Source organism: Typha latifolia, chromosome 3 (genome assembly GCF_019914945.1).
Source record: "Typha latifolia isolate L0001 chromosome 3, TyphaL0001v2, whole genome shotgun sequence".
Taxonomy (NCBI): Eukaryota; Viridiplantae; Streptophyta; class Magnoliopsida; order Poales; family Typhaceae; genus Typha; species Typha latifolia.
Window position 1 is genome coordinate 4,275,139 of NC_133088.1, and position 15,498 is coordinate 4,290,636.

The following is a 15,498-nucleotide window of genomic DNA, read 5'->3' on the forward strand; positions in this document are numbered from 1 at the left end:
CTCGTCAGCTAGTCCGGGATCCCAAAATCTTCCTCACGCGGTGTCAATCCTATTAATTCACGCAAGTAAATCATTATCGAACTAATAGAATTAACTATCTTATTAGCACATTTATGTTTGGTACGAGTCAAGGGTATCCTAGGAATCTTATATTATCCCAAAATTAAGGATCAGGCTAATCAAATTAGGTGAAAATGGTAAACAGAGTTATAGGGTCCAAATGGATCCAAATGGGCTAGGCTAGAGGCAATAGGTAGACTCAAACCTAACCTAATAGGCAAAGGGCCAAGGTGGGCCGCAATTGGTGCAGCCCACAAGTTTGGCCGAAGTGGGTCGGGTCCAACCACGGCCCATCAAAGGCTTGGTTGGTGTCTTTGCGGTTTGCGGCCCACCCAACCCAAGCCTAGTGGGCCGGGTATGGACCGCAGCCCACCAAGGGCTCGGTGGGCTGCGTCTGACCGCAGCCCACCCAAGGGCTCAGGGTGGGGCTGCGTCGACCGCAGCCCACCGTGGATCGGTGGGGCCGCGGTATGACCGCAGCCCACCAAGGGGAGGGGAAGGGCACGGGGGGTTTAACAAACCCCCCTCCCACCCACCTACCCTCCCTCGGTATTCCCCAACCGAGGGAGGAGACGAAGGGGAGGTGGAGAGGCGATGGATGGGCGGCGGCGGCACGAGGGGCGGCGGCGCAGCCGCGGAGACAGCGGCGGCACGGCACGAGGCCGGCGGCGCAGCGCAGAGGCGGCGGCGGCAAGGGTCCGGCACAGCACGAGGCCGAGGAGGGGAAGGAGAAAGGGAAGAAAAGAAGGAGGTTTACCGGAGGGGGGGGAGTCGGTGAGTCGGCGGCTATCGGCAGCTGTCGGCGGCTATCGGCGACCACGAGGGAGGGAGAGAGAAGAAGAAGAGAGGCTGCGGTGAGGGAAGGAAGGGATAAGGGAGATGGGGGAATGGTGGCGTGCACGGCAAGGAAGGGAAGAGAAGAAGAAAAGGAAAGAGGGAGGGTGGCAGGGTGGCAGGCCGACGCACGTGCTCGGCACGTGCGTCGGTCAGGGGAAATTTTTTTTTTTTTTTTTTTAAATTGGCGTGTTACAATACCGGTTTTGTGCAGCCTGTGGGAGGACAGCTCCTCCAACTACCTTTCGACCAACATTTGGAAGAACACACTCACTGCTCCTAAGGTCAAAATCTCTCTATGGAATGTTTAGCTAGTGCACTTCCCTTAAGAAGCACCCTAATGAAAGACTAGTGGGTCTCGCAAAGGAATGCCCGTTCTGTTCCAGCAAGACCGAAACCCTCGAGCCTCTTAGAGTGCAGCTTTGTCAGAGCCGTGTGGTTTTGTAGCTACTTTGGATTTAGGATGGATGGCCCTTCATCTAAATCTAATATGACGATATGCTTTAGGATCCTTTGGGAAGTGTGGAAAGCTTTTTTTTTTATCATTCATGAGCTCGAAGGCTAAATATGGGCTGGATAAATGACTAACTCTACCTAGATACACAGACACTTAGTCTCTACCAAGCTTTTAGCTGCCTAGTCTAGGCTTTAAGCCATATGCGTCGCCGAACAATTGCTCTGAACTTAACGCCGCCGAGACTTGCTCCAAGTTGTTGCATAACCAAGCTGATTCTCTGAGCTAACCGCACTGCCGAACTATCAACCAAATTGAGCCAAGCCACCCAACCACCAACCACTAAATAATTTCTCCATAATATTATTTGGGGTTGGAGTTGAATTCATAACCTCTTTTGTTATGGAGAAGATACCTACCAATTTTACTAGAGTTGATTGGTGAAGTATAGAAAACATGCTGCTGAAAGGTGATCAAATGGTCCTCGCGGCAGTAATAGCAAAAGCTTGTATTAACGATACATTGACATGCGTAAAGAAGATAATCCTCAGCAACTGGGCTCTCTCCACGAATTGCACTACACATGCCCATCAGATTCTGCTCTTATTTGCCGGACGGGCGCTGCATGGGATGGTGAAGTCAAGGGCGGTGTGGTGTTGTTCGTGTTCAGCCAAAAAGCCAAGGCAAAAATTGGCCAGACTTCCTTCCTAATTGCATGCCCTAGTGTGCTCTGGGCATTCTTGATGGAATCAAGTTCCTCTCAAAGGCTCGCGATGATGTCAACAAGTGGCTGTTCAACAATAGCCAACTAGCTATTCTTTCTATCACCTTCTCAATGAATGTAGGCACTGGACATCTTGCTATCCCCCTCCATTAACATAGGTTTCACTAGTCATTCAAACAACTTATATGCGCACCAATTAGCCCGTCACACCATCCACCATTGTGAGACAGTGGTCTGGACAGGCTCTTGTTTGGACAAAATAGATAGCAACGCTCTCTAATTGAATGCAGTCTACAAACATTCCTAGCTTAAAAAAAAATCGTGCGTGGAGGTTTCTGCATTAAACTTACGTGAACTCACACCTGCTCATATGAGACCCCCAACACCGAGGCAAAATACAAGGTCGATGCATGCATGTCTTTGCTCTCAGGACCGGCAACCTTAAATTAAACCAAGTGTAATTTGATTAATTTTGTAGCTTTGGCAATGCCATCTCTCTCTCTCTCTCAAATTCGAAGTACCTTCCTTTATTTGTACCATTTAACTTTCTTATCGTCCTAACTTATACGCAATTGATCGACAGAGGTTGATCTTAAAATAAAAGATCAGCATACTCATTTTGTTTTACATCAACTAATCATAGAAGTATTTTTTTTTTTTTTGGGTGAAAATATTATGTCTTATGCTTTCATCTCTTTCTCACCCTCACCTTTTAGACATTGCAAAAATTATAAAGAGAAATGATATAGTACGCAAAATAGTCCAAAGTTCAAAATTTTGAGTGAAAAATTATTTTTACAGATAATTTTTATCACAAAAAAAAATGTTTAAAGTAGATTAGAACTATAAGAGAGTTAAGTAATGAAAATAAAATATTAGAGAGAAACTTTGGAATTTGATCAGAGTGAAATATATTTTTCCATATATATATATGACAGATAACAACACCTAAAAAGTAGCTGAGTGAAGAATTAATTATTGATTTTAATATTGAATTATTTTCACTGAAAGTGATTTTAACATATTTCTTATCTATGTTGTCCAATAGATTTGAAACAGTCCTACTTTGAAAAAGAAACTTCATATATATATTGAGTCTGTGATTGTAATCCTTACGAATATTCTTTCTCAAATATGCTACGTTCACAAACAATAACAATTTGGATATCACTATCGCTGTTTGAATTAGATCATTAACACTAACAATAATAATTTCAATAGATAGTTATAACCTAATAATAACTAATAACAACACCTAAAAAATAGCCGAGTGAACAATTGTTGATTTCAATAGCAAATTGCTTTCTTCAAAAGCAATTCTACCTATATTTGACCTATATTGTTCAATAAATTTGAAACAGTCCTAGTTTGAAAAAAAAAAACATGTATATATATAATATATATATTGAGTATGTGATTATAAATTTTATATCTTTCTCAAATATGTGGTACTACTGTAGACTTGTAGTCGTCGAATGGTATACTTTTAAATTCGGAAAAGTCTCATTCCAAATTACATGAAGTAAAGTAGGACTGTTCTATCTTTTTTTTCCTTTTATCTTTTTCTATATTAAGATCAACTTCTCCAGAAGGCCGCAACTAGTGATTCAGAAATGCTAAAAATTTTCTATGAAAAGTTTCTACTTCATCTCTTACATATAACACCTCCTTTGCTTGACCAGGGTGAGGGATAAGTCTTCTTTTCGAGCACACATATATTAAGCTATCAAGTACTCGTTAGAATTTGCCAAAAATATGAATGTCACACGAAACTTCCAGTAAACCAAATGACTATGATAGCATAAGAAAAGTCCAACCCACTACCTCTTTTTATTTTTGCCTCGTTTCTAACCAGTTCAAGAGGGGTTCCTAAACTCAAAACAAACAAGGCCGCAAATGGAATATGAATGACTTATTCTAGAATAAGCATAGTAACTAAGTAACAATTTACATTGTTCTAGTGTACTAATTTAACATTCTCTCTCATCTTATTATATACAATTTTAAAAAAATATTAATTTATTAATAACATAAGTTAACAGTTTTACTCTTTGAAATGACAGTACATAATTATCGGTCATATCAGCTACAGTTACTATACTCTCTCTCTCTCTCCTTATTCTATTCTCTTTGAAGACAGCTCTATGTACTTGCACAGTGCAAGGTATTACCCCACATACCTGAGTATTAGGCTATAACCCTGCACAAATTCTACATCTTCTCACATACCCGAGCAATGGGTATTACCACACATACCCACATTGTACGGGATATTACCTTGCATACCCAAACGTGGGGTTATAACCTAGAATACTCGCATAGTGTAGGGTTATAACCCTGCACAAACGCTGCATTTTCCCATATATCCGTAGTGCAAGATATTACCCTACATACTCAAGTGCAAAGTTATAACCATACATACCCGCATAATGTGGGAAAACTTGCAAATATTAACTTTTCTTTTTCATCAACAATGCGGAGAAGTATGTATTAAATACAATATAATGTGGGTTTATGAAGTTCGTTAAGTCTACCGTTCTAATAAAAAATATTATTTACTATTACTATTTACTATATACTAAGAGTATTTCTGTAATTTAGTTTAAAACATTATCAATTCCCAATTTACTAGCCCTCACATTTTACATCAAGAGAGCCACTTGCTGGATGATGGTTAAAGATTATAACTTTTCCACTTAAACTGTAACACCCCATTTAAAAAAAAAAAAAAAAAAAAAAATTCCCCTGACCGAGGCACGTGCGTCGGTCTGCCACCCTGCCACCCTCCCTCTTTCCTTTTCTTCTTCTCTTCCCTTCCTTGCCGTGCACGCCACTATTTCCCCATCTCCCTTATCCCTTCCTTCCCTCACCGCAGCCTCTCTTCTTCTTCTCTCTCCCTCCCTCGTGGTCGCCGATAGCCGCCGACAGCCGCCGACTCGCCGACTCCCCCCCCTCCGGTAAACCTCCTTCTTTTCTTCCCTTTCTCCTTCCCCTCCTCGGCCTCGTGCTGTGCCGGACCCTTGCCGCCGCCGCCGCGGCTGCGCCGCCGCCCGTGCCGTGCCGCCGCTGCCTCTGCGCGCCGCGCCTCGTGCCGCGCCGCCGCAGCCCCATCGCCTCTCCACCTCCCCTTCGTCTCCTCCCTCGGTTGGGGATTACCGAGGGAGGGTGGGTAGGTGGGAAGGGGGGTTTGTTAAACCCCCGTGCCCTTCCTCCCCTTGGTGGGCTGCGGTCATACCGCGCCCCACCGATCCCCCGGGTGGGGCGCGGTCGACGCAGCCCCACCGAGAAAGCTTGGGTGGGCTGCGGTCAGACGCAGCCCACCGAGCCCCCTTGGTGGGCTGCGGTCCAGACCCCAGCCCACTAGGCTTGGGTTGGGTGGGCTGCAGACCGCAGCCCACCAACCAAGCCTTTGGTGGGCTGTGGTTGGACCCAGCCCACTTCGGCCAAACTTGTGGGCTGCAGTCCAATTGCAGCCCACCTTGGCCCTTTGACTATTAGGTTAGGTTTGAGTCTACCTATTGCCTCTAGCCTAGCCCTTTTGGGTCCATTTGGACCCTATAACTCTGTTTATCATTTTCACCTAATTTGATTAGCCTGATCCTTAATTTTGGGATAATATAAGATTCCTAGGATACCCTTGACTCGTACCAAACATAAATGTGCTAATAAGATAGTTAATTCTATTAGTTCGCTAATGACTTTACTTGCAAGGACTGACACCGCGTGAGGAAGATTTTGGGATCCCGGACTAGCTGACGAGTTTTACCTTACCGTGGAGACCTCCCAGGCGAGTAGAGTTATACAAATCTAGAATAACATGATACAGTAGGAAATGTCAGTATTAATGCATGCAGTTGGTACTCCCTGTTATATCTTTTGCATATGTAGTTATTTATAATCTGTTCAGTATAGTATCATGAGAAAGATAATGTGTATGATAATGCTTTACATGTGTCCTGTATGGTATACCGTTGCATAGATGTATGATTGCTGTGGATATGGACTGTAATGATCATGATGACTATAACATGCTTTATACACGCATAAACACTGCACCACTTCCACCTATCATTAGTAGTCGAATTCTGACTAGGCAGTACCCCTACTCACTCAGCCCAGGGTTAAGGGCAGAGTGTATCATATATGTCTATACTATTAGCGGCCTACACCTGAGGTCGGGAAGCCTGTGTGGCATTCAGGTAGTTATACTGCATAGTCAGGACTAGATTATAATGATAGAAGAATATGATTGTGAGGCGGGGATATAACTCTCTAGCGGTACCCGACGACGCAGGTTAGGGCGTTCGTTGATGAGCCGAGGGCTCTCGATTCTCCGCCGAGGCGGTGATGATTTAGAGAGAGTGAGATATGGGCTTACGACCGGGGTCCTGAGTCTGATGGCCACAGACAACCGGTCACATGTAGTGTCGCCATACACGTGTAGGTGACATTACCGCTAGATGTGTATATATCCCCCCTCGATGTATGTGATGATGGATGATTGTTTCGTAGGAGTATTTACCCTGTGTGGTGAATAGCTCGGTGAGCGATGATAAGTATGATTATTGTTTTGGTAGACATGAGATGACTAAACTGCTATTTTATTGCTATGCATAGCATGTAAACCTATGATTGAGATGTGTACGAATAAGAGATTGCCTCAAACTTTATATCTGTGTGAACTGATCATAATATGTTTGGTAAACTAGCATGTTCCAAGATAGTGATTGGTAATCTTTATCAAATGCATTGACTTAGTTAATTGGGGTAAGTCATTTTAAATAAGCATGTCGTTATCGTTAGCAAATTTAGGCATACATTGGATATACACCTGTGATGTCATTATTTTAGATTGTATGAATCCTACTCGCTGGGCTGTAAGCTCACCCTCGTGGCATATTATTTCAGAGCTAGGGGACGCAGGTGCGGGTAGCGAGGAGTAGCCGCCTCCTTTCTTTTTAGTACGTATGTAGTTGTATTAAGCCCCTGCGAGGGTATGATGTTGACGTTGTATCTTTTTGGACTTTAACATAGTATTTTGGATTGTATATTTGGAAGGCTTGTTGTGGCCTGTGGAACTTGTATCCGGACTCCTTTAGTAGAGTTAATTATGGTGAATTTGTGTGGTTGTGTGCCTTGTGAAATTCTTGTACTGACAGGTCATGTGATGTACCGCGTGGGAGGATTTACCCACGCGGTTTACACGTGTATTTGGAGGTTTGGGTGTTTCATAAACTATTTTTCTCTAAATTAATCCCAATACTCCCTTCTTAAGTTACATTCTTTTATATATAATATTGACTGATGCAGCACACTATAGCCAATGGGCATGCGTTTACATTCCTAAAAATCTTGAATTTATTTGATGGCCAGAATTATTCCTACTTCGTTCTAAACAATAAGATTATCTGAAATGAAATCAGTGAGTTTTATTTTAATAAAATGAAATCCATCTAAAATTGTCTCCAAGTCCTTTTGACTTTTGTACTTTTATAATGAGAGAGATCAGACGGGTGCCGTGTTCTCTTGGACTCTTCCCCAATCAAAGGTCACAACTTTATATGCTTCGACTTCTAGCCCAAATTTCTGATAACCGTTACCATATTTATAAAGTTCCATATCAGGATGTCATTACTAACTCCACTCTTAAGGCTGGAAATTGGAAGAAGTCATCATCCTACATGGATATATAACAGTGAGAGGTTTGAAAAATTCAAACGTAACCCATGACTTAGACCAGGGCCAAAATTATTATATCACGTTTCATTATATATATGTGTTTTACCTGAGTTATTTGCTACTGCTACAAGTATATATACATGCTACAACCTAAGCAGAGCATTAACTTAGTACTAGAACAAAAAAGATGGAAGAAGACATGAGAAGTATTCAGACTGGTGCAAGAGGAGAAGAAGTATTAATGATAGAAGAAGAGGACTTCATGCTTCCCGGGTTTCGATTTCATCCCACCGACGAAGAGCTCGTCGCGTTCTATCTCCGGCGAAAGGTGGAGAAGAAGAGGATTAACATGGAGATCATCAAACAATTAGATATCTACAAGTATGATCCATGGGATCTCTCAAGTAAGTTGACATCTATACACCATTGCTTGCCTTGAAGGATGCCAAAGAAGTAATGGATTTATTATTATTATTAATTTCTACCTTGCGATGCATGCAGAAGCTAGCACGGTTACAGGAGAGAAGGAATTATACTTCTTTTGTCTGAGGGGAAGGAAGTATAAGAATAGTATCAGGCCTAACCGGGTTACCGGATCCGGGTTTTGGAAGGCAACCGGTATCGATCGGCCGATCTACTCATCTGATACCGGTGACTGTGTTGGCCTAAAGAAGTCCTTGGTCTATTACAGAGGGAGTGCAGGAAAGGGTTCTAAGACTGACTGGATGATGCACGAATTCCGCCTTCCCTCGGGTCTCAAAGACGAGAGCAATAGCCCTAGCATGCAAGAAGCAGTGAGTAGTAGTTCATCAATAAAAGATCTTCTCTTTTTATTTTTTCTGTGTGATTAATTTATTAAAAAGCTTCTCTTTGTTAATGATGGTCACGTAGGAAATCTGGACGGTATGTCGAATCTTTAAGAGGAACCTGTCAAAAAGGAAGTATGTGCAACCAGTTCAAGGTAGCAGAGTCTCGAGCCCGAAGACGAGCAGTTTGGAATCCGATGCCGGAAATGATCATCAACGCAGCTTGATCTATTTTGATGACAGGAGCCAAACATTTCCAGTCCAGTACTGGAACTCTATACCCCAAACTCCCTCAGCTACGCTGCATCAAAATGTTGGGAGTAATCCAGCCATGAACATTGAGTTCTTCAAAGATGGCAACTGGGATGAGCTTGATAGGATAATGGAGTTCATGATGGATACCGGTGTAGCTTATGCCAGCTGATTGTCTCCACCCCAGACTGCAGGATTATTTTTCGGAAGCAGCAAGAATCATCCGCTAATGGTTGGATTTGCAGCTAGCCAAACAAAAGCTGCCAAGTAAATTAATTAACCTACTGCAGGAAACTCCTGCTGTAATCTGATATGAAGGGTAGCTAGGTTCTTAACTGAAAACATCTTCTTTCCTAGCTAATTCCTGTCTGTAAATAAGTACTGAGATGCAGCAAATTGAGATGGTAGTTGTTCCAATAAATATCGTGAATAAGGAATTATCTGCACAGTGCTAAAATAATCACGTACGTGGGAGTATTGGCTTGAGTTTGTAATAAAATATTTCAGATCAACTTCAGTTTGACTATAATAAAAATGTCCTCGTTCAATTAAATGTGAACAAGGTCAGGATTCACGTGGTGTGGACGTGGAGTTCTCTATACTCTAAAAAGAACAAGAATAAGAACACCATTCAAGTTTGGTAGACTCATCGAGCAATTAATGTACGTCTCTATCTGATTCAGTATTGACCTCTTTATCAGTTGATTTAGAAATTAGAACACAGCTGAGAAGATAAGATGCGTAGACCACGTGCATGGATTTTCCATGTAAGACTACTCGCGTCATTGCTTCTATGGACGAGAATATAGAATGCTTTGACGTGGCATTTTGTTAATTTTTTGGGTCAAAAGAGCCAACTACTTGGTTGGTCTTGAATACTAAAATGGTTGGTCTTGAATACTAAACTCTGATGATGAAACTCCAAGATTTCTTTATTCGTAAAGGGGTGTTATATTCTCCTGAGTTTTTTTTTTAATATTATCAAATACGACGGCATAGCTTTGTCGACTCCTATCACTGGTTTGGTGGTCTTTGTCTCGATGATTGTAGTAGAAAAATTTGTATTTAACACTCTGTTTAATTTTGAACACCTAATTCTGAAATTCTACGTGCACTTATTTTTTTTTCTTGTTTGATATACTTTGACTCGGTAAACTGTAAAAAAATCTCTCACAACGTATATATTACGAACATCGAATTAATGATCATTTTATCATCAACTTTACTTTTATTTTCTTTTCAAGTATAGGGTAAAATAGTTCATTGTATCTATAAAGAGATATTAAGAATCTTTCCTTAATCTTTCTCTGACAAATCTTGTAACACCCAAACCTCAAACACGTACATGGCACGAGCCTACATGGCACAGACATGGCATCTGATCATTTAGTTAGTTACCGACAATTAAATAAACCTGTATCAATCCTATAATTTTATCCACAATATCTAAACTAAGAATAATTCAAATCTAACTATTAACAGTATACAGATAACCCTACTTGGGCTCCACATAGGCCACAATACATCATCAAGAACTTTTCACAACCACATATACACAACAATGGTATATACATAATTATACAAGTACAAAGTCACCTGCTAAAATGTAAGACAAGGATACATACACATTTTGGAGGATGTTCACTAATACATCAGATAAGATAACTCATCTAGCATATAACACTAACTACACTCTACTCCTCACTCACCGGTAAGGCCATTAAGGGAGTATCTTGCTCCACTCGTTCACCTGGGTTATTGGAAAGGGGAAAACAAAGAGAGTCATGAGCTAAAGACTCAGTGAATAAACCTTACCTCGAATCAGTGAAGCCAAACAAAAAGTAAATCATATACTGGATAATATGAATCAGAAAGAGCATCATGTCATGAATGAATATGTGAATGTATCATCAATAATACATAAATGAAAAATGGATAACCTGTCATGTCATAACTGATAAAAATATTTAATCATCGACAATGTATAAATAAATCTCTAAGTCATATCATCATCATAACTCTCTCTCATAAATATGACAAATGATGTATGCCCACAATGACCATGCTATGATATCAAATACAACCATATATGATGCATATTGATCACTCAATAATTAGGTAACCAAATGATAATAAGATCATATGCATTTCTCAACATCACAATCATCACTGACATCTCAGTATCATATCATCATATTAGACCACTGTGCACAGTCAACACCCGGTACCCGGTCTCAACATCATATCCGAAGGCTCAGAGCATACTTCGCCACCCGCAAGAGTATCTCAAATATAATCATACCCTGCCACCTGCTAGGGTATCAATATCCATCCAGATTAGGCACCCACATAGTTGATAAAAACCTCGTGAGGATAACTCGTCACATACGCCCTAGCGAACGGCATGTGTCCGAATGTCTGCTGCGCATACAGATTAACGACCTCGGACGTAAGGCCAATAGGATCGTGACTATGTCGAGCGATCAATCATCCACCAAGCGCGTCCTAACTCTCGCGCCCACTTGAGTATCCTTACGCTTTCTATCAACTATCCTATTGATCATATTTTATGCTTTCTTTCTAAATGACAAATCATATGCATATATCCAGTACGATAATAAGTCAATGCATAACAAGATTTTAGGTGGAATAGGAATCAAGAGAAAATGATGCAATGTAGTCTCTGACTGTATCGTCAACACATGCATACTCATATTAATCTATTATATGCATACTCATGCTACAGATCAACTCGGTATATAATCATAACAGTAGAATCATCTCTAATCATCTCTATATATATCACCAATGTACTCATATCTCAAATCAGCATAATCAAATGCATGATAAAATATGCTCGACTGTAATCATCTCTAGATAAAATCATATAATCATGCTGGAGGCCAAAACATGCATGTACATCATATATACTATAACCTAATTTGAGAAAGGCGTCTAGGGGATAAGACTACTCACCACTACTGCAATTACCAAACCACTACTCGTTCACGTTGCTACGACAATGATCAAGCCTCGATTGCTAAGTCCATGGGGTCTTGAACAGGGGAGTTGGAACCTGAAATTATTTAAGTAATATGATGTTAGTCGTTTATCTGATTAAAATCCGTTCATGTAATATATGATAATTTAAAAGGTTTTAGAATTCTTGCTTATCTTTATAACTAGTTAGATTTTTAATTACAGATAAAAATATAAATATAAATATAGATGAAAACCTAACTATAATTATATCTTGATTAATTAGGAATTACTTTATAAAATAATAAATAAATACATAAGCCTAGTATTTTATTTGTTACAAAAATAACAATATATAATAAATTAATAGAATTACTTAAAATGTATATCATAATAATATTAGAATATAAATCTGATAATTATAATTTGCAAATCTATCTATTAATCTAATATACATATAAGTAAATAAATAACTAAATAAATATACGTATGACCTATATTTATGTGTAATAGTTTATAACCTAATTAATCATTAATTAATTATAATTAGCAATAATCATAATGATGAATATGTATTAACATAAATAATGTCTAAATCTATTTGTATTAATTAATACAGAAATACCTAAGTATAATAATGAATAATAAAAATTAACAAAAACATTAAGGGATCACTAGTACTAGGGGCTTGGCCCAACACTGGCCTACTACAGTGCTGGGCCGAGCCCAGCACTGTTGCCGAAAATAAGGAGAGAAGAAGCAGCTGAGGAAGAAGAAGAAGAAAAGGAGAAGGAAGAAGGAAGAAGAAAAAGAGAAGAGAAGAAGGGGAGGGAGGTGCGGTCCCGGGCCGGCGAGGAGGGCACTGGTCGCTACTGGCCAGCCAACGGTCGGCCTTTCACTGGCGGCTCAGCTCCAACGAGCCTAACCTCGAGCAAGAGAGAGAGAGAGAGAGAGAGAGAGAAAGGTCTCACCGGCGGCAGCGGCAACTCTAGGGAAGTTGTCGGTATAGAGAGAGAGTATAGTGAGAGGGTGGTTGAGAGAGAGAGAAGGCGGTGGAGGAGGGGTAGCGGCGGCGGGCGCGTGGCGCCCCACCATGCAAGCTGCGTGATGGCACGAGGCCGACCACAGTGTGGCCGGTCGCGTCGTGCCCCATTTTTTTTTCTTTTAATTGGGTTATTACAAATCTGAAGTAATCTGAAACAATATTTTCTTATCTACTATCTTTCCATATCTGTTGGGAGATCTACATTGTTCTTATTCTTATTAGTCTCCATCCTTAACTCATGCACTGAATTCTTCATATAAGTATTTGTATTACTTTTTACCATCATAAATTCTAAATCCTTGATTCTCTAATAAGATTATAGAATTATTATTCTTATCAGGAAAACTATAAGTTTGATGACATTACCTTGGGTTGAAGAAATCTTTTGCAAATTTAAATAATAGTGCATAATATTTTACTAAGACTCTAGTAAATGTAAAGGTTTTATTTATGTTTTATCATAGTTCTTAATTCAGAACATAAAGTTATTCAAGAAGAATATATAACAAGTTCAAAACTTAAAAAGGAGTCATTTTGGATAAGAGCAAGAAGACGTGATAATAGTCAAAAGTAAACATAACTATCACAGAAGTTTGAGAATTTGGTATCTAGACACAGTACGATAGGTAGTTATGTTAGTCAACAGACTTGATAATTAATTTAGATTGATACCATATATTTATATATATATATATGTGGCCTTTAATTCTTTATTATATTTCTACCAGCATATATCATATTTACACGACAGCATCTCATTATATACTTACTAACTAATATCTTTCACTATATGTGCTATGTTGAAATATTAGTAAAAGGATCGATATGGGCCATAAGGTGAATCTCTTACGTTCTCTAACTCGGAAATATTGACTTGCTCTCTCTCTCTCAACATGCAAGTATGTACGAGACCAGTCAACTGGATTATTAATATCAACGCGAGTTCCTCGTGCCACGCTAGGAAATTTCCCACATGTCCACACTATTTGCCACAAGGTATGGACTTTGGAGGGGATCAGGAATTTTGAGTTGAGATCAATATATACTATACACAAATCCCAAAGGGAAAGCATCATGTCTTGAGAGTTTTACCTTTTACACCTTATATTTATAATTTCTTTTATTTTAGAGCAATGCTCCGAGGCCCATGTTTTATTCAGATTTAAAATATTACAAAGGTTAAGTGATACATTTAAAGAAAGGAAAGTAGGCATCACACCTGTTACAAGCCCGATCACTTAGCTTGTTCTAATATAAATAACAAGATAGTTGGGCACATAAAAGTTAAACACAATACAAAAATCCCTATAATAATATCTCGAGCCTTGTTTGCTTTAAGTTCATGGACTCCTCCTGAACTGGTTTAGTGATTCCTAACTTGGTTCAGTAACCAAACATATTTTTATCTTTTTTATATATAATCAAATTTATTTTTCAAAAAATTAAGACTAAAAAATAAAATCAACTAACCAAGTTCAGGCTTAGCTTTAAACCAAAAAAGACCTTAGACACTACAAAAGAGGAAAAGATAGAAAAACTTTTTCCAAAACAAAGGGTAAAAATCTCCAACCTCATCCAAAACCTACAAAATATCCTTCACACACTAAAATAAGATTTACCTTCATTGAAGACTTTTAAATTTAAACTATGGAGATAAAAGATAGATTTGGGATTATATATATAGAGGAAACAAACAACGGACTAACATTCCCTCTTATTAAGTGGTGAATAATGAGCTATTCTGCGCTCTATAAAAGATCCAGCTCTACAGTGCCATTCTGCATGTTCTATCTCAACGAGATAGAAATGGCTAATTACGTCCTCCTCCATTGTACTTTTGTCAAAGTCATCTGGTTCCAAAGCTAATTCGGCCTAAAATTGGAGTCTAACTCCCTTAGGGTGGATGAACGGTTAATTCTTCTACACAAGAATATCCTAGATAAGGTTCTATTCCCCTACAACTTTGTGGTTCTTTGGTTTATTTGGAGGTGTAGAAACAAATTCTTTTTTAAGAGTGAAAAGCCTTGTCCCTTACGTGTGCTTTGCATGGCCTCTCTCCTTAACTACCCTATTCCAGAAGAAGGACATATTGTAAGAAACACCTCGTGGGGTAGCTCAAACATGGGTAGAGTGGGCTTTATCTTAGCAGAACACTATAAACCCATAAGTATAGGGAAGACTATCTATCTCAACCGGTGCTGGAATGCTTTATATGGGGAAACTGTCGCTCTCCTCTCAATTATTAAAGAAGCTTGCAAGTTGGCAAAGGGAAGGAAAATCTGGATCTTTAGTGATGGCCAATCTCTGATTACGGCCATCAACAATCCATCTTCCTGAAAACTCTTATTGGACTTTAGCTCCTCTTATTGCGGAATGTCTGTAGTGGATATCAATATTCCTTTCTTAAGGGTTTGTTACACTAGTAGAAATGAAAGCCTAGCTAAGTTTGCTCTTCTAAGGTGGCTCAAGTCATCTGTTGATTTCTACTGTAATCTGTGCCCTTTGGAATGAACTAGTTTATGGACTATTTTTCAAAAAAAAAAAGTGGTGAATAATGAGAGGATCAAATTGGAGGTGCTCATAGAGGCCAAGTTGGGCTGAGTTTGGGCTAATAAAATTATATTCACTTTAGGGCTACACGAACCCAAAGGCATTTTGGGCTAGG

At 39.6% G+C, this 15,498-nt stretch overlaps 1 protein-coding gene across 1 annotated transcript; it reads left to right on the forward strand.

The window, feature by feature from the left end:
* Positions 1-7,871: 7,871 nt before the first annotated feature.
* Positions 7,872-9,362, forward strand: LOC140784922 (transcription factor JUNGBRUNNEN 1-like). Its single transcript, XM_073132552.1, has 3 exons — positions 7,872-8,155; positions 8,253-8,545; positions 8,643-9,362. Exons 1-3 carry the CDS (start codon positions 7,939-7,941, stop codon positions 8,979-8,981), a joined length of 849 nt encoding a protein of 282 aa, XP_072988653.1. The 5' UTR covers positions 7,872-7,938; the 3' UTR covers positions 8,982-9,362.
* The last annotated feature ends 6,136 nt before the right edge of the window (positions 9,363-15,498 follow it).